This window comes from Callospermophilus lateralis, chromosome 4, assembly GCF_048772815.1.
Source record: "Callospermophilus lateralis isolate mCalLat2 chromosome 4, mCalLat2.hap1, whole genome shotgun sequence".
Lineage (NCBI taxonomy): Eukaryota > Metazoa > Chordata > Mammalia > Rodentia > Sciuridae > Callospermophilus > Callospermophilus lateralis.
Window position 1 is genome coordinate 13,924,963 of NC_135308.1, and position 19,293 is coordinate 13,944,255.

The following is a 19,293-nucleotide window of genomic DNA, read 5'->3' on the forward strand; positions in this document are numbered from 1 at the left end:
ACTGAACAGCAGCAATCACCCTGGGCCCCAGGAGGTGCAATCAGGTCTGATGCTGATGAGCCTGACCGTCAAGGTGAGCACTCAGGGTCCTGGAGGAAGACAGAGGTGGTCATCTCAAGCTTCCTTTCAAGTTCCCTCCAGCCCTAAACACTAAGGTTTCTGTCTCCCTCCTGCCACTTCCCTGCCACCATCACAGAGCCCCTAACGGAGAGGAGGCAGATGCTTAGACCTAACCCCTGCTTCTGGGGCCTGGGGCTCAGGCAGGGTAGTGTGGGTACCATCTCTGCACCCACTGCAACTCTTATGTGATCCCATGTGAACCCTCACTCCCACGGCTTCTGTCCCTCTCACCCAGGGCTGGTGGCTCACAGAGAATGAACAGATTTAGGGACCCAATGCAACCTTTTAATTCCAAGCACAGTCCCCCTCCCAGCATGATCATACACACATGGAAAGGGAATGCCAGGGTCTGGGCAGGAACAAAACCCAGACCTGGGCAAAAAAATATATATAATTATATACACATACATATCTGGAGAGGAGGAAAGCTGGGCACGTGACTGGGCAGGGCAGGGAGTCAGGTGAGGAAAGCAGCAGGGGTGCCCCAATAAATTACATTCTGTAGAGAGCGTGGTCGGGGGTGCATGGGTATGGGTGGGGCCTGGGAGCCAGGACTCTCAGAGACGGACTGAGCCTGCCTTCTGGGAGGCTCAAGGCCTGGGCTCCTCCGGTCCCTGGGCAGGTGCTAGAAGGCACCCTGGCTGGCTTCCCCGAGGCTGGTGGCAGGCCAGGCATTGTATAGGCGGCATCTCCACTCTAAGCCAGGGCTTCTGGGAAAGCCATGGGGCTCGAGTAGGAGGCTTCAAAGCTTGGGGGTCACAATAGAAGACAGGGCAAGCTGGAGGGTAGGCAGACCGCCCTGCGGGAGGCCCCGCTGGAGCCTGCTCCTGCCAGTCAGAGAAGCAGGAGGCCCAGGTGCAGGGAGCTGTCAGAAGGGAATGGAGTGCTTGGGCAGGCGGACACAGGGTCCCAGAGCTGTCCCTGCCTGGCCTCATCCCACCTACTGTGTAGGACAGGTGATAGTCTAACCACTTAGCACACCCTTCATTTCTCCTCACCTGATTCTGGGGACCTTCGTGTGGGGGTGACAGGCAGGGAGAGGGTGCAAACTTTAACTCTGTGTGTGCTGGGCTTGGCTGGGCAGTGCGGACCAGGGACAAGAGAAGGAGGCCCCGGCCCATTGTGGGGAAGGAAGTCCATGCCTCACGGCTCTGGGACTGCAGAGGCCCGGGCACCCCTTGCCCTGAGGAATGGAACCCACTCTGCTTGTGCCCCGCCTCCCACTGCTCCTAGCCCACCAGGGGAAGAGGACGCTTCGGGGTCAAGTGGCCCCAGCTCCAGGGCCCTGAAGCAGCATCGGAGAGGGGCTGGTCGTGGAGACGGTGGGCAGGCAGTCAGAAGAGGGAGGCCTTCTTCTTGAGCTCATTCCGCTTCCACAGGGCCAGCTTGCTGAACTCCTCAGGGGACATGGCAAAGACCCTAGAGAAGTCCTCGGCGGACAGATGCCTCTGTGAGGGGACACACAGGCAGCTCAGGGTGGGGGCTGTGCCAAGGACTACGGGGACACAAATAGAGGCCCAGGTCTTCTCCCCACCAGAGAGGAGCCCCGCTGGTCGCCCCACACCCCCAAGGCCTCCCCTGCATACCTCAAGCCTCATCCGATCTACGCCTGGAGGCAGCTTGGTTCGCCCCTTGTTGGTCACCACCAGCATTTCATAGGGATAGATCTGAGGGGGCAGGGAGGGCATCGGAGGCTCAGAGAAGCTCCTGTCCACATTTCCCCCTCCCCTCCCCAGGCCCCCTGTCCACCTGCAGAGGCCACTGAGGTTCATGCCACTTCGCCATCCACCTCCCACAGCTCCCCTGCTGCTGCCCGGACCATCTCCAGGAGGACCCCAAGCGCATCCAACTTGCCTGGCTTCACAACCCCCTCCCCGCCGCGCTGCCCACCCGCTGTGGCGGTCAGGTCCCCTGCCCTCACCTTCTGCTCCAGCACACAGGGCAGGGAGTTCCCCCGGTCCATCCTCCCCCTCTGGCCCTCTCCGTTCTGGGGAGACCAAAGCCGCAGTGAGCCAGAGTGGGGCAGGGAGACCTTCCCAGCCTTACCCTGGGCCTCTTCGGTCTCCTCCAGCTCACACCCCCCTTTCCCCACACTGCCAGGTGCCCGGCCCTGGCTCCTGGCACTCCGCTCCGCCTGTTCCCCTCCAGGGGGCACTGACCTGCAGGCCTGTGGGAGATAAGAGTGTTGCTCAGAGGCCAGCCCAGGTAGGACAGCTCCACACCCGGCTGCGCCACCTCATGCAGACCCCCACCCGCAGGCTGCCCCTTCCCCCTTCTCCAGCCCGCTTCTTACCTGGGCTTCCAGCCTCACTTCCTGAAGGGCTGAAGTCTGTGGACTGTAGCTAGGAGAGGACACAGAGGGATCAGAGGAAGCTGAGGGTGCTCCTCACCGGTCCCCTTCACTCTGAAGGCCTCCCTGTTCCCCTGCGCTCAGTTCCCCAGAAGCACCCTGCATGCAGCCTCTCCCACCAGCCTGTGACCCTGAGGCCTTACCCGGCTCAGGGTGGTCCTGCCATAGGAGGGGAGAGAAGACGACTTAGACGTCCCTGGATGCAAGGCTGGAAGAGAGCAAGAGGCTCAGTCCCTCGGACCTAATAGTCTCCGGAGAGGGCTGCCCTGCTGGCCTCTCCCACCAGCTGGGCAGAGACAGGGGAAGTCGAGGGGATCCCAGTGCGCTCTGGCTGGCTCCCAGTTGCTACCCGTGGACTTCAGCAAGCAACACAGTGCTAGGGTTCGTGATCTATCTAGATTGCCCCCTCCCTCCTAACTAAAAGCACACCAAATCCCCAACTGGACCAAAAGTCTAAGTGTGAAAATCCAGAGCCAAAGTGGAGGCTTGCTGTCATGAAACAGGCTTCTAGGATATATAAATAAACCTAAAGTCTAACTAAAATAATTGAATTATTATTATAATTTAACTAACACTGTTACTAAACCAAACAAAAAAAAATTATTTTGTGGTACTGGGGATTGAACCCAGGATTGTCCTACCATTGAGCTACAACCCCAAACATATTTATTGTTTATTTTGAGACAGGATCTTGCTAAGTTACTGAGGCTGCCCTTGAACTTGTGATCCTCCTGCCTCAGCCTCCAGACTCACAAGAATTACAGGCATGTGCCACCACACCCATCCAGCAATCAAATTTTGAACATCCGATAATACAGAAGCCATCAACATTTGGGCACAGTCCGCTGGAGGTCACGCCAGCAGCCAGCCTACTTCACATTTCTGTTACTGGATGTCCCTAGCAACTTACACATTTCATAAGACCTCGAAACCAAGCACTGTGGATAACAATCCTAGAAAATCGTTTTCAGTAACGTTCTTTGCCAGAAAGAACTTCATAACTAAGATTCTTAGCTTGAATGGATCTCAAAGCTCCTTCACTGGGCTGGAGGTGTAGCTCAGTGGTAGAGCAGTTGCCTATCATGAGTGAGACCTTGGATTCCAGCCCCAGCCCCACCTCCCCAAATGTGCTCCTTCATCCCCAATTACTGGAAATAGCTGGCATTCTATAGCAGTTGTTTTTTGTTCGGTTGGTTGGTTTTGGTACTAGGGATAGAACCCAGGGGCACTAAACCACTGAGCCACATTCCCATCCCTTTCTGGTTTTTATTTTGAGACTGGGTCTAGCTAAGTTGCTTAGGTCCTTGCTAAATTGCTGAGGCTGGCCTCAAACTTGCAAATTCTCCTTCCTCAGCCTCCCAAGTCAGCTAGGCATGCACCACTGCAGGCTCTGTGCAGTTTATATGCTACCTATACTGCACACAGTATATATACAGGCTCTATAGGAGTTATTTTGACAGGTATTTTTGCTTAAATGTGTTTAGCCTCCGGTTGGCATAGGAGAAGTGGCTTCAGGGAACAGGCTGTGCCTCCACCTGGGGATTCCTGAGGCCATGTTTGTGGAAGACGGAGATTCCTTCCTGAAACAGCCTGAGGAGCAGATTGCAGATACAGTACAGAAGAAGCTGGTGAACAGTCCAAATGTATACATTTACGGAACTCAAGCTCGCTTAAAAGAAAAAGAGGCTAAAAGGTCAGATTCCTGAAATTAAGCAGACTTTGGAAATTCTAAAATACAGGCAGAAGGGGCTGGGGATGTGGCTCAAGCAGTAGCAGGCTCGCCTGGCATGCTTGCGGCTTGGGTTCGATCCTCAGCACCACATACAAACAAAGATGTTGTGTCCACCGAAAACTAAAAATAAAATAAATAAAATAAAATAAAATACAGGCAGAAGAAAATCCTGGGAGACCGGATTCTTCCTAGCAGATAACTAGTACTGCAAAACTTCACTCCTCCTTCTGAGAAGGTTTGTGGCTGGGGATTATAAAGGAAGACAAGCTGCTGGCTCTGGGTCACCCAGAAGGTTAATCAGAACATTGGACGCCATCACCAGAGACACCCAAGCTGCAAACTAGACTATCTGTTGGATCGTCACTGCCCTCAAAACCAACTTCGAGAAATCTCAGCTGGCTTCCCTCTGGACTCAGACTCTGGGTTTCCCACCACAGGAATAAACCATTTTTTATTTATTTGCATAGAAATTCATTCTCATTAAATCCCTGGCTGTTAGCACCATCCAGCAACTATTCTTTATTCCTCAGTCCCAACAGATGATTCGGCTGGTTCCTAGTAAATCGAAGGCAACCAAATGAGAACATGAATTTACATTGTTCAAAGGAGAGAAGAATGTCTCTTTTCCTGAACAAGATGGGAAATCAGGACTGGGGTTGTGGCTCAGAGGTAGAGCGCTTGCCTAGCATGTGTGAGGCACTGGATTCGATCCTCAGCACCACAAATAAATAAAGTCCATTGACAACTATCAAAATGTTGAGAGAGAGAGAGAGAGAGAGAGAGAGAGAGAGAGAGAGACTGACTGACTCTGAGTCTCAGCTTGGCCAAACTTCTGCCAGACTGCAGAACCCTCTCTTATGCCTGTTGGTGCATTTTCTTCTTCCCTCCTTCCCTCTCTCTCTCTCTCTGTCTCTCTCTCTCTCTCTGTCTCTCTCTCTCTGTCTCTCTGTACCAGGGATTGAACCCAGGGGCACTCAACCACTGAGCCACATCCCCAGTGCCCTCCACCTTTTTTTGAACTTTTATGTTAGAGATGGGGTCTCATTGAGTTGCTTAGAGCATTACTAAATTGATGAGGCTGGCTTTGAACTCAAGATCCTCCTGCCTCAGCCCTGCAAGCCGTTGGAATTACAGGTGTGCGCCACCACACCTGGTTGGTGGATGCATTTTCCTGTAAAATCCAGGGCTATCAAAGAATCCTGCTCAGTCACTTTAGCAAGAACACAGGCTTCCCCAACGCCTGTTCATCCTCCACTTCTGGTCAGGCTCCTCACCTGCTACCTTCCCTGGGTGATGTGTGGTCACTCTATTCTGTCTCTAAAAAGAATCCCGTATGGTCAAATTAGCCAGAACTCCCTTCACCTTGATCTTCCTTCTTAGTCATTTTCTAGCCACTGACACCCTGCCCCACCGCCACCACACACACACACACACACACACACACCCCATGCTCCTTGCTGTAAGCTCCTGCTTGCTCACACTGCATTTAGAGTTAAACCCAGTCACTCTCCTCCACTCTGAGATCCCTTTGCAAAGGTCTTGATACCTATTATGAGGGTCCTGAGTAAAGTCTCTTCCCATGCTTAATAAATAAATAAACAAATACATATACATGCATAAATTTGTTCAGCCTCGGTAGATTTGAAACTCTAAGAAGCTATCTTCCTAAAAACATTCTTTTATTTTATTTATTAATTTACTTATTTTTGCTACTGGGGATTGAACCCAGGGGCAATCTACCACTGAGCTATCCCAAGCCCTTTTTATTTTTTATTTTGAGACAGGGTCTCCCTATGTTGCCAATGTTGACCTTGAACTTGTGATCCTCCGCCTCATTGACCTTGAACTTGTGATCCTCCACCTCAGCCTCCTGAGATGCTGGGATTACAGACCTGCACCAACACGCCCAGGGGGAACCTAAGGATTATTTTTGGACAAGTTTAGCATCCCTAATCTGAAATTTTGAAATTCTTTAAAATTTTGAAATTCTTCAAAAGCAGTTTTAGGTACAACATCCAGGCATGACATCTCCAGAAGAAGAAGAAGAACTAGTTTCTCTTTGTACCTTTTTTGTGAGATGGTCACACTTTTTTCCAAGGCAAACTCCCCCTCACTTTGTGTTGACCAGAATAAACTCGAATGCCCATTTCTAAGCAAATCTTGACAAGGGAATAAAAATACTGTGATTATTATTTTTTTAAGTTTTTCAAAATTTTGCTGACATCATGCTTACAAGGTTTTGGATTTCGTAGCATCATTTCTGATTTCAGATTTTAGGATCAGGAGTGTTGAGCTAGTAAAGTTTATACAAATAAACTGAAGGGGCGGGAATCTCCAAAATTTGAAACACTTCTAGTCCCAAGCATTTAAGAAATACTCAACCAGTATGGGAAATCATCAGCTTTTGCAATCACCATTCATTACTGAAATGCTGTGCACTCTTCCAATAAGTACACATTTATACCACGACCAACTGATGCCTTCCCAACCTGCCAAAAACATAGGAAGATTTTTCACTGCAAATCACTTCTAGGTGCTTACTGATATTTTGTGCTTGTTTGTTTTTTTTTTTGTTTGTTTGTTACAGGGGAACTAACCCAGGGAAGCTCTACCACTGATCCACATCCCTCTCTCTCTCTTTTTTTTTTTGAGACACTAAGTTGCTTAGAGTTTCGCTAAATTGCCAAGACTGGCCTCAAACTTGTGATCCTTCTGTCTCAGCCTCCTGAGTAGCTGGGATTACAATCATGTGCCACTGTGCTGGGCTCCTTACTTATGTTGGATACTGACAGTTCCGAGGCTACCATTAGTCAGAAAGGCATGCCTGTCATGCTTCAGAACTGTTAAGGGTGATCAAATACAACAGTAACCTACAGATCCCATGACCATGGATCATGCATAAGTCCATGCTGAAAGTGGCGTTCAGGTAGTAGTTGGCTATTCGACTTCACAAAGCCCAAAAGGAAGTCACAAGCTCTTTTTTGGCTGAGCAGAAGAACCTGGTAGAACGCTGAGGGTGAATCCAACCTGGAGCATCCTTCTGTCTACCCCTTTCTCCAGCCCTTGACTACTGAGTGCATGTTTTCTAAGATGACTTTCGGAACTTCTCACCCTGTGCTACATCCTGGGCACTCTCCACATCCTAGCACGTGTCACTCTATAGGTCCTTCAATTCCCAGTCCCAGGGGCTTCTCCCTCTGTTCATCAGAAGAACTGCCTAGTGGGTAGCACACACCACCCAGAATCCCAGCAACTGGAGAGAATGAGGCAGGAGGATTGCAAGTTCAAGGCCAGCCACAGCAACCTAGTGAGGCCCTAACCAAAGTCAGCAAGACTCTGTCTCTTTTATAAAAAGGGCTGGGGATGTGGCTCAGTGGTAAAGCACCCCTGGGTTCCATCTCCAGTGACAGAAAAACAAAGGGTCACACCCCAGAGCCTGTTGTCGGTCATCTCTGTTTGTAGCTCCTGCTCATTCCCACCCCACCACCCTGGCTCCTGGATCTCCTAGAGAACTCCAGTTTCTTACATGCCCACAGCCAGTGCCTTCTCAGCTTCTCCCTGTGGTCAGGCACCTCTGCAGCAGTGTGCTGGCCTCCCTGACCCTCAGCACCTGCCTTACACACACTAATCTTGAATCAACCCAACCTCTGCCCTCCTGCTGCCAGCCGTGGAGGAAGAACCCCACACTGTGGATCAGCAGAACTATCGAGGTAAGCCACGAGCACTGGCACACACCTGTAATCCCAGTGGCTCGGGAGGCTGAGGCAGGAGGATCGCAAGTTCAAAGCCAGCCTCAGCAACAGAGAGGCACTTAGCAACTCAGTGAGACCCTGTGTCTAAATAAAATACAAAATAGGGCTGGGGATGTGGCTCAGTGGTTAAGCACCCCTGGGTTCAATCCCCAGTACCACCTCCCCAACCAAAAAAAAAAAAAAAAACAACCCAGCCATCAAGGTAAAACCTTGCACCATTCCCTGATCCCCTCACCTCACACAGAAGCACAGCAGACAACCTCAAGTCCTGAGCTGGCCTGTCCCCACAGCTGTCCTCACGCCTCAGAGGAGGGGCCCTCCAGGCCAGCCTCCCACGTGCCGAGGCACCGCACCCTTCCCATGCTGCTCTCAACCAGCCCTCCCACTGGACCCTAACTGAGGTGTCCCCCAGGGCAAAGCCTGAGTGCCCAGTCCTTCCCTCCTCTACCCACAGCCTTATCTTCTCACCAATTCACTACCACCTCCAAGCTAAGGGCTCTCACTCTCCCAGCGCAGCCGAACTCGGTCCCTGCTTACAAGCTCTTCAGGACATTTCAACCCTCCTGCAACCAGGCCATTCCTCTCCCTGGAACCTACCTCTTGTCATCTCACTTCTGAGTCTGTCACCCAGGACTTCAGACAAGGCCCCACTCCTCCCTCCCCACCCCACATCCAACGGGCCACCAAATTCCCGGCAGGGCATTCCACCTCCTAGGTACTCCTCAGATCCGTCCCCCCTTCCTGGGCCCATGCAGATCTGCAGCTGCTCCTACTACTATGGTTTGGGTACAGTCTGAGTGTGTCCCCCAAAGCTGTGGTGCAATCTAATCCTCATTGTGAGGTGCTACAAGATGAAGACTTAATCCAGCTATGATGTGCAGAGGTGGCATCTTTGGAAAGGGATCAGGATTAGATAAGTCATCAGGATGGAACCCCCATGATTGGATCCTGATGGTTTTATAAGACGAGGGGGAGAAACCAGAACAGACACACAGATGCACACCTGCACCCCCTGTCTCTTATCATGTGAACCCTGTGCCATCTCAGTACTCTGCAAGCAAGATGTGAGCCCCGGAACCTCTAGAACTATGAACTAAACAAATCTTTTTTATTTATAAAGTTAGCTGCCTCGAGTATTTTGCTAGAGTGATGGAAAGCTGACTAACACACTCGGATGACTGGAGAGTGTGACAGATCATTTGTAAAGATGGCTGGGACCATCAATGCCTGTCCTGCTTGCCTTTTGCAACACGACCCTACAGTTCCTTGCATCAAGAGGCAGAGCTTCTCTCTCCTCCTTATGTTTAGCTGCTTCATGACCTGCTTTGGCCAACAGAAGTAATGCTATGTGGCTTTTAGATTAGCCTTTGTGAGGAGGCCTGGCAGTTCTCATTTTGGGGCCCCCAGGTCTCTCCTCTCTGTAGTCACCATGCTCTAGGGAAGTCCAGGCAAACCTGGGGTCACCAAAAGCCCAGCACTCAAGGCCCCGGTTCACCAGTCTCTCGGCCTCACTGTGTGCTCCTCTGTGCTCTGCAATCCTGGCTCCTGGCAGTTCTCTGAGCAGGCCAGGAGGCTTCATGTCCCTTCCTTTGCCTCTGCACTGTTCCCAGTGTCTGCGATGACGGTCTTCCTCACTCATTTGTCTGTCTCACTGTCTCACTCTTTAAGACACAGGTTAGCCACCAGGCCCTGTCACTGTCCTTGCAAAACACCAACTGCACCCTCTGTCCCAACACCTGCCACATGTGCCAGAACCCCAGGTTCCATGTCAGTTCCCCATTGACCACAAGCTCCCAGAGGATGAGACTGTACTTTTTCACTTGTGATATCCCGGTACCCCGGGCGTGGCAGACCCTCGGTTAGTGTCCGTTAAATTAAACAAAACCTGCTGACCCACACCAGGTCCCGCACCTTCTGTGTCTCACAACTCAACAGACAACTGCAGTGCAGCCCGGGTCTGGCCAGGTGGTTCTGAGCCCCTTCACGGCACTCACAGGTATGGAAGGGTGTCCGGTCGGGCAGGGAGCGGGTTTTCCTCCGGATAGGCAACGACTTTTCCATCTCTTCTTTCAAGATCAGCTTTCCCAAGTTGGAAGTAACCTGAAGAAGGAAAGTGGAAGATGAGGCTGAGACACAGGTACCCATCTCTCACCTCTGCAAGGCCCAGAGTTGGGAACTGCAGGAAGGAGGAGGAAGGGTTTTCCCAAGTAGCTGGGTTGTGCCCTGGGGCCCAGGGACTCCCTTGTTCTTTCCCCACAGCCACATTAGGTTCTTCAAAGCACTCAGGTGAACTCTGCTGCAGTGACTTCCCTGTCCCACGTCACCATGGCCAAAGCCCAAGCCCATATCATGGGTAGTAGCATTTCCATGGCTCCCAACTCTCTCCCCTTCCCTGGGCCAGTCGCCCATCTCTCCTTTCTCTTCCCCTGACCTGCTTATCCTGCTGAGCCTGGTGCCGTGGGCCCACCCTCCTCGGTGCTTGAACATCCCCCCAAAGCAGCTAGAAGTCCCCATGTCCCTTCAAAGCAGCATGTGGAATCCCGGGAAGAAGAGGGATTTCTCGCTGGTTCAACAAGGATGCTCTTCTGCCATGAACCCTGTAGACTAGCTGCAGGACCAGAACGCCGGTCCCCCAGAAGACAAGGGGGCACGAGATGCTACCTTACTGAGCTCCTCTTTCTGACGCTCCCTGAGCGCCTTCATCTCCTCCCCAGAGTCGTCATCTTCCTCCTCCTCCTCTTCCTCTGCCCCCCTGCGAGATGCCTTCCGCTTCCTCCACTCAGTCTCTAGGAGACAAGAGGCAGCGCAGCCAATCAGCCAGGGGTCAACAAGCGTGTCTCAGAGGCTGGCTCTGCACATGGCACTGGGATGGCTCTTGATGAGCTACAAATTCTTTTTTATTTTTATTTAAATTTTTTTAATTTAAAAGAAAAAAAAATTTTTTTTTGAGATGGGAGTATTGCTACGTTGTCCAGATTGGCTTCAAACTCATGAACTCAAGTAATCCTCCCTCCTCAGCCCCCTGAGTAGGTGGGACTATAGCTTGTGTCACCAAGCCCAGAACAATAAGTCCTTTTAAAAAATAAAAGAAGGGAGAGCTGGGTGCGGTGGCACATGCCTGTTATCCCAGAAGCTGGGGGAACTGAGGCAGGAGGATTGTGAGTTCAAAGCCAGCCTCAGCAAAAGCAAGGCGCTAAGTAACTCAGTGAGACCCTGTCTCTAAAATAAAATACAAAATAGGGCTGGGGATGTGGCTCAGTGGTTGGGTGCTCCTGAGTTCAATCCCTGTTACCCCCAAAAAATAAAATAAAGGGGCTGGGAGGTGGCTCTGTGGTAGAGCACTTGTCAAGTATGCATGAGGCCTTGGGTTCAATCCCCAGGACCACAATAAATAAAAATTAATAAATTAATAAAGTAATTAATTTAATTAAATAAAGGCTAGGGGTGTAGCTCAGAGGTAGAGCATGTGTTTAGTATACACAAAGTCTATCCCCAGCACCAAAAATAGTAATAATAATTCAAAAAAATAAAAATAAAGCTGGGCACAGTGACACATGCCTATAATCTCAGCAACTTGAGAGGCTGAGGCAGGAGGATCACAAGTTTGAGGCTAGTCTTAGCAACTTAGCAGTCCTTCAACAACTTAGTGAGTCCCTATCTCAAAAGAAAAATAAATAAAAAGGGCTGGAAATGTAGTTCAGTAGTAGAGCACCCCTGGGTTCAATCCCCACTACAAAAAAAAAAAAAAAAAAAATCAAAGTAAGAGTAACATTTCCTCCCCTTGCTGTGAAGCTGGGTAGAAAACAGACACATGGGGCTGGGTGCTGTGGCGCACGCCTCTAATCCCAGCACCTTGGGAGGCTGAGGCAGGAGGATTTCGAGTTCAAAGCCAGCTTCCGCAACTTAGCAAGGCCCTAAGCAACTCAGTGAGACCTGTCTCTAAATAAAACATAAAAAGGGCTGGGATGCGGCTCAGTGGTTAAGCACCTCTGGGTTCAATCCCTGGTATGAAAGAAAACAGGGATTGAAAAAAAACATGGCTTAAATTCCTGGAAACAAGTCCTCTCGTTTGTTTCTCTCTTCCAGAGCTCCTATCACAGGGCCTGGGTCACAGCAGAAGTTTAAGAAATGTCTATTGAGTGACCAGATCAATGAAGGGAACAGGGAAGAATGACTAACCAGCTGGTCACCGTAGTGCCACAGGGGAGTAGGGGCAGGTGCTCAGTGGGGTGGGGACGGTTCATGTAGGTCTAAAAGCCACAGGGCATGGGGTGGGGTGGGGGGGGTGGAACTGGGTTCATGGCCCTTTAATAGGGACCAAGATGGAGTAGTGAGGAGGGGTCCCAGCCTCCCCTCTCCCAGCTTTTCCTACCCACAACAGCCAGCGACGGTGGGCATGGCCAGTAGTCGGTTTCGATCTTGGCCGGCTGGTTGGGGTCAGGGGGCTGGGCTGCGGGGAACTTGGACGACTCGATGATGTCCTCGATGAGGTGCTTGGTCTGAGGGCTGCCTCCCATGGACTCTGCCAACAGAGGACAGAGTTGGCACCCACACAGCCCACCCCACCTGGCCAGTGTGGCCCCCAGCTCCCGCACCTCTCCCCTCACATCTGTGAGCTCCTGGATATAGAAACAATGGATTGCAAGGAGCACAGGACAAATATCACATGATGTCATGAAGGGTGAATCTCCTGTCCCCTCCCAGGCACCCTCGGCACATGCCACAGCCCCCCAGCATGTGGCAGGAAGGGGGACCCTGGGAAGTTGGGGGACCCTCACCTCTCTGCTTGTAGATGGGTGGTTTCTTGTAGATGTTGGAGTCTGGGCGGGTGGTCTCTGTGACAAGGAACAAGACAGATGAGAAGGGAGGGAGACATGCTGATGGCAGAAGACGCTGGAGAGTGGAGACAAGTGGAAGGGACAAATGGGACAGGACCGAGAGCCCAGACAGAACTGGAGGTCCTGGACTGACCCTCAGGGGTTGGGGAGGAGGGAAACAGGACAGGCCCACTGTCATGGCAGCTCTGCCTGGGTCCTGATATCCTGGGGTCCAGCCAGGTCTGTGGTGAGCTCATATCCCCAAGAGCAGGGGATTGAGAATAGGGGTTTGAGAAGAAGGAAAGTGACAAGGAGAGGATGCAGCCGTGTGGCAACCACACCTACCAGGGTGGTGGAAGTGGGGCAGGCTGGTGCGGGGGGTTCCCGTGGTTCTCGGGGCTGAAGCTTGAGAGATGAGGCCAGGGGTCCGGCTCTCTGCCCACACCTGCAGAACAGAAGTGTGCAGCTTCCAGGTCCCCCACGTAGCCCCTCGGGCCCACAGGGACACCACTTCACCTTTCTCCCTCTTCCTACCCAGGCAGCCCACATCCCAGCCCCAGAGCAACGCTGTGGCAGAGGAAGGGCGTTCAAGGACTCCATCTGCCCAGGGAGAGTGTCAAATGAGTCCTGGGTCAGACAGACAGATGGGCACAGAGTTGGCCAGCGTCGGGCTGGGATCTGCTGAGTCTGTCATCCCCTGTACTCTGCAGAGCTCAATCTGGATATCTGGGGGGAGGGGAGCTGGGGCCCCATCAGAGCAGGGCTGGGCAAGTTTCAGGGTGGGACAGACTCACCTCTGGGGATGGTGGGGGGGATGTGGATTTGGGCGACAGAGAGCGCTGTGAATGGAGAGGGGGGCTGGTCAGAGTCACAGGGGTGGGATTCAACCCTCATCCCTGGAACCTCAGAGGGGCCACTTCATCCTCCACCCAACTCCACACACCTCCCTAGCCCACTCTCTTCTCTCTGGGATCCTTGCCATTTCCAAGCTCGGGCTTTCCATCCTTCTTCTCTCAGTGTTCTCATATGGAAAGTCCTGAGTCTTTCCATATGAAGCATGAAGCAGCCCGCCATCTTGGAACGGTGTGCTCGGTGCTCTGAGGGCCAACTGCCAACCAGCTAAGGCCCTGTCCTCAGAGCCTAACAAGGAATGGCAGGGGCAATGCCATCGAGCACCCAGGAAGGAAGTCTGGGCTCCCTGGCCAGATATTTAAATCTCTCTCCACAGTTTGGCCCCAGTTCACTGCTCAGCCATGACCCTGTCCCTTTCTTAAATACAAATGACAAAGTACCTGCCCATGTGTTGCCTCAGGCACCTTGTGGGTGGACAACAGAGCTATCTGTCACCTGTGGTTTACAGGAGGGCAAACAGAGGCCCCAACCTCATAATGGGCCCTGAGTTAGGACTGCAAGCCTCTAAGTTCAGAGCTCCAAGCTTTTTCTACACATTTGGTTCTTGCTGCCTATTCGCACCCTTTTCCCATGCAACCCCTCTCTAAGAGGCTGCTCAAATGTGGTCCCCCCAGCTCTCTACATGTGGTCCCCCCAGCTCTCTACATGTGGCCCCACCCTAACCTTGAGCTCTTCTGCCTGCTCTCTGCCAAATGCTGGTTGGTCATTCAGGTTGATTCCATGATTCCCACCTGATTCCCAAGCTCAGTCCCTTTCTCCTTGGGTGAAGTCTGGCTTCCAGGAAAGACAACCCAGAGGGATTCCAGTCACCAGCCAGTGGGCTGGGAAGCCAGTCCCTAACCCCACTCACCTCTCGGCTTCTGGGAAGCTCCACATGATCCAGGAGGGAATAGGTAAAGTGGGGCTCATAGATCATGAGGTCAGGCCTCTCAATGTCCAGGATGGCCTTGTCCTTGGGGATGGCAGCCAGGTCCTTGTAGCCCAGTACCTGGTTATCCATCTTGGCCTGAAGTGAAATAGGGTAAATGGAACAGATGTGCTGGAAGCCTCACCTGGGGCACCACCCTTGCTGGCTGGGCTTAGTTTGTTGCCAAGAAAGTGGGCAGCCATTTTAGATGGCCACTCTCACAAGTTGATAGCTCATTGTTTTAAGTTTAGGGATACAGATAGTTTTAAAAGACAGGATAGTCCTTTGACTAGCATTTTGAATGCAACAAGGCTAGACCCTGCCAGGGGCAGTGGGGAACCTGCCCTGGCTCTCTGGCTTCTCTCCACCTGCCAAGCACCGGCAGGACCAGCAGTGGGGGCCTGTGAGTGAAGCGAAGCGGGTGCCGCCCTCCCTCCTCCCGGCCTGCGGCTGCTGGTGGCCGACAGGGGTACTCACCACGATGCTGGAGGGAGAGCCGGGCACACTCGAGTCTCGGGAGGAGCTGACGCTCCCGGGGGAGGTAAGAGGTTGCTGGGGAGAGCGAGAAGGCGGCCGAGTGGGCATGTGCGTGGGTGCGAGGGCGGGGGCGCGGGTCTGCCCTAGGCCTCTGGGGACCCGGCGTGCTGCGCGGCGGGCGGCCACCAGGTGGCACCCTCGACTCCCGAGCTTGCCCTCGCGGGCAGCCCGCCCCCACCCGGCCCTGCGCCCCCTGCCCGGGCGGGTGCAGCCCGCGCACCTTCTGCAGCCGTTCCATGCGGCCGGGAGCTCGCCACGCCGCCGCTCACTCGCAGAGGCCTGTGCGCGGGGAGAGGACACGGGGTCAGGCGCGGCCCGGCTCCCGCAGCAAGGGCGTCCCCCCGCGCTGTCGCATCCTCATCCCTCGGCGACTCTCCAGGATGCTGACCGCGAGGCAGGTCTGGAAGGACACGGAGGGCGGCGCCAGGAGGGCCGTTAGGCTCGGGTCTCCGCGGCGCTGGCTTCAGCTTTCCGTTCGCTCGGCCCCGACCAGGCGCGCGTGCGGACCCGCCGCCCGAACGGACGCGCTGCACTTGTTTTTGACCCATTGTTCTCCGGATCCAAAGGAAATGACGGCAGGGGTCAGCCGGCTTCCCAGTGCCGGGTGGCCTTTACATCCCCTGCGCGCTCACACCTGCCGTGCCCTGCCCCCGCCGGAGTCCCGGCTTCAGGGCCCTAGGCCCACTCCCCGTCGGTCTCCTTTCCCCATTCTCCCGGGGATGCTCTAACGCAGAGGGACTTAGTCATACTCAGGAGAGAGTGGACGCAGGGCAGAAAGGGGCCGTGGAGCCAAGTGCACGAGGTCAGGCCACTGTCTGGAAACGGCGGCTTGCCCCAGAGGGAGCCCACACCCCCCACCCCGTTCCTGGTACAGCAACCAGTCATCCTCGCAGGCATTTGGTAAGGTATCCTCCGGGCCGAGCCACATCCCTGCTCCCCACAAAGTTTTTACTTCTGTACCCAGAGTACTCTCAAGGACTAAGTCTTGTCTAAGGCAGTAGATTGTGACCACAGTCCAAACTTTCTCCTTCCTGGTGACTCTCCCAGCAATTCCCCCCACTCCCTGCACTGGACCCCTTAACATGCAGGGAGTCTCCAGCTGGGTCCAGGGTGGCAGTGGCAGTGCCAGCAGAGCTGCCTATCCAAATGCTGGCAATAAGCCACAAAATGAAGAGAGTTGTCAGCTATAGAAAGCACAAGGAGGTTAACATGGTGGCTATAAGCATGGAACTGCTCTTAAGCCAGGGTGCCTCAGCTTGAGGAACTCTGCTACTCTGGATGCTGTGTGACCTTGGGCAAGTTATTTACCCCTCCTGTGTTTCATATTTCTCATCTATATAACGAGGAGTAGTAATAATCCCTGAGTCACAGGATTGCTATGAGTATCAGGTAAGTAATAAGAGTAGAGTGTGTAAAATAGGATACATTCCATGTAAAGGAGTAGCTATTATTAGTTATACCTCCTCATAGACCGATCACTTAGGGGGGTTTTCTGTAGCCATTCCTGGCAACAGTCAGGAAGGACTGAGGGGGGCTATTGGTGCTCCTAATCTTTTCACCTGTACTTTGTATCAGGCCATCCACCAAACCACCCACCTGCCACACAAGCAGTCCTTATTCCCACTTCCAGGCCTCAGTTCACATCCTGGCACACCTCTGCCCACATCTCTGCCTCCCCAGTGCCACCCAAGCTTCCAGGTTCATCTGCAAATCCCCTTCCCCACTCTTCTAGTCCTCACTGGCAAACCCATCTCTGAATTTCAGTGGACCTAAAAAAGAGCCATGTAACTAAGCAGTTGATCACACGCTGCCCGACTCCTAACTCTGGAGGGCAACAACGAGGAGGAGAGCTGTCTCGTCACCACAACAATCCTATATGGTAGACCCATTCTGCAGATGAGGAACCTGAGGCTTCAGAGAGGTAAAAAGACTTGTCCAGGGTCAAGGCACTCAAAATGACTCTTCTCAGCATGGTCTAATTCATGGTGTCTATTCTGTGCACCATGGGTACAGACTAGAATCTGCTCAATTTCTCAAGTCTTCTTGGAATCCTAGAACCTCCAAGACAAGACTCTGTCCACCTGACGCACACTAGGCATCTGGTTCTCAAGGCATGACTCCTATTCAGCCAGGCTTGCTGGTGCATGCTTTAATCCCAACAAGGTTGAAGCTGGAGGATTGCAAGTTCAAGGTCAGTCTCAGCAATTCAGTGAGACTAACCCCAAATACCAAAGATTAAAAAAGAGAGAAGACTCCATTCCGAGCCTCATCCTCCCCTTGTCTTCTTAGTGCTCACTGTGAGGCGTTTTTAACTAGGTGTAAGCAATGAAATCCATTCTCGTACACTTTAGAAGAGCTGTACAGTCTTCCCACTCTGCTCTGATTTTTACTATTGCTAATAGCTATTGTCACACTAGCTATACATTTGGCTCAGCCCTAGAAGCAAATGCTTATCCATCCCCCGCCCACCCACCCAGGCATGTATTGTTTTATCCATCCACTCAACAAATCCTTTCTGAGCACCTATTCTGCACCAAGCACAGCATGATGCTCTGTGATGAGCCTCAAGGAGAACAGGAAGATGAGTCAAAGCAACGAAGCTGCTGTTCTAGAAAGAAGGCATGACTGCAGATAGCTCCAGTGGAAGATAGAGAATCACATGTGCAGGATGACAGCACAGACCAGGAGGAGACAGGGAGAGAGATTACTCCTGCCTGGGTATTGGCTGGGGAAATAAGGTTCCTTGGAGGAGGAGGTCAAGTTTGCGGTCATCCAAAAAAAAAAAAGAAATTTTGACAGAGAAAGTGACATGAGCAAAGGTGGAAAGGGGACACAATGGGTCTGTCTGGGGGACGGCAGATATAGCTAGATGGTCGAGCTCGGGAGCTTGAGATACTTTTGGGATAGGAAGAGGATCCCACACTGAAATTAGATTATGTTCTATGGGAAAGAGGGATCATAGAAGTAAAAACTTAGTTTTTTTTTTTTTTTTTTTTTTTTAACCAAAGAAGTGACAGGATCCATACACTGTTTGGGGGAAATGACTCTAGCTGCAGCCCTGGAGCTGGACTGGACAGTCCACAGGGAGAACAATAGGGAGCTGTGGTAGTATTTAAGCAGAGGATTGTGAAGGTCTAGACTTGGGCAGGGGCTGAGGACTGGAAGCAAGCAAACCAGGAAACCTAGAGGCAGCTGGTGCAAAGCAAGACTGGACCCCCCCAGGGGAGGGCAGGCACCATCCAGAGACTGGGAGGGGGAGGGGACAGGTGGAGGTTGCAGGAAGCAGCTGGCAGGCAGGTGGGAAGGTCCAGGAGGAAAGCAGCTGGGTGGGGCTGGGCTGGGAAAGGTGGTTTGGGAGTTACTTGCCTGGGGTGGTGGTCTGAACCCAGTGACTGCTGAGGGAGAAGGAAGGTCAAAACAGCATCCCAAGAAACACTTTGGGACTGGAAGAAAGAAATAGCCAGGGAGGGCACAATCAGAAGGGGGATGGGAAAGGAGGTGGCCAGCTCCTGGGCAGGGAGTATGTCTAGTGATCCTCTGTGTCTTTAGCAAAAGGCCTGAGACCACTAAGTGTGCACTCCACGTTGAGACAGGGGACGGGAGGAGTGCAAAGGCTCTAAAACCGGAGTGCCAGGAGAGCCAGAGGCTGTTGCCATGGGGAGGGAGGGCGGGGAGAGGTGCCAGAGTGATTTCCCTCCAGTTCCCTGTCAAGGCCCTGATGGCCTCCTGGTTTGGGACGACAGAGAGGCAGGGCCTGGCCAGGCTATATGCCAAGGGGAAGTGGCACTTCTAAGCAGTGCCCTAGCAGGACAGGAGGGTGACTTTGAAAGAGGCAAGTTGCATGTTTTTAAGGGAAGGAGAGTCAACCATGATGGGAAGCAGCAAAGAAGGGAATGCAGAGGCTGCAGCAGAGAGGGGACACTTGGCGAAGCAAGGTGCCAGCAGGGAGAAAGGGGATGGGTCTGTGCCCAAGCGGAGCACTGGCTTTGGAAGAGAGCTCACGCTTCCCTCAAAGGAGAGGAAAGGGCAAGAAGTTGGGTAACAGGGACATAGGGACATTTAGAAGGAGCCAACCAGGAGACTTGTATTCTCCCAGTGAGACAGAGAGTTTCTGTGCTGATCTTGCAGGTAGCCTAAGGCAGCGAGGAGAGTTTGGAGGCTCTCTC

The 19,293-nt window shown here is 52.7% G+C and overlaps 1 protein-coding gene across 4 annotated transcripts in view; it reads right to left on the minus strand.

Moving 5' to 3' along the window:
• Nucleotides 1–427: 427 nt before the first annotated feature.
• Dmtn (dematin actin binding protein) overlaps nucleotides 428–19,293 on the minus strand; it is a 33,262-nt gene continuing 14,396 nt past the window's right edge. For 2 of the 4 annotated variants that reach the window (XM_076852312.1, XM_076852313.1), the window contains exons 2-13: nucleotides 15,348–15,527; nucleotides 15,068–15,142; nucleotides 14,534–14,689; nucleotides 13,566–13,610; nucleotides 13,117–13,216; nucleotides 12,733–12,789; nucleotides 12,327–12,476; nucleotides 10,616–10,740; nucleotides 9,949–10,054; nucleotides 2,614–2,678; nucleotides 2,414–2,462; nucleotides 2,193–2,287 (exon numbers count right to left, since the gene is read on the minus strand). In XM_076852312.1, coding sequence (XP_076708427.1) covers nucleotides 2,193–2,287; nucleotides 2,414–2,462; nucleotides 2,614–2,678; nucleotides 9,949–10,054; nucleotides 10,616–10,740; nucleotides 12,327–12,476; nucleotides 12,733–12,789; nucleotides 13,117–13,216; nucleotides 13,566–13,610; nucleotides 14,534–14,689; nucleotides 15,068–15,142; nucleotides 15,348–15,365 — 1,041 coding nt within the window. In that variant the 5' untranslated portion in view covers nucleotides 15,366–15,527. Of the gene's footprint in view, nucleotides 1,569–1,706; nucleotides 1,788–2,041; nucleotides 2,108–2,192; nucleotides 2,288–2,413; nucleotides 2,463–2,613; nucleotides 2,679–9,948; nucleotides 10,055–10,615; nucleotides 10,741–12,326; nucleotides 12,477–12,732; nucleotides 12,790–13,116; nucleotides 13,217–13,565; nucleotides 13,611–14,533; nucleotides 14,690–15,067; nucleotides 15,143–15,347; nucleotides 15,677–19,293 lie in introns of those variants that run through there. The other 2 variants (XM_076852315.1, XM_076852314.1) reach the window with 2 other exon arrangements.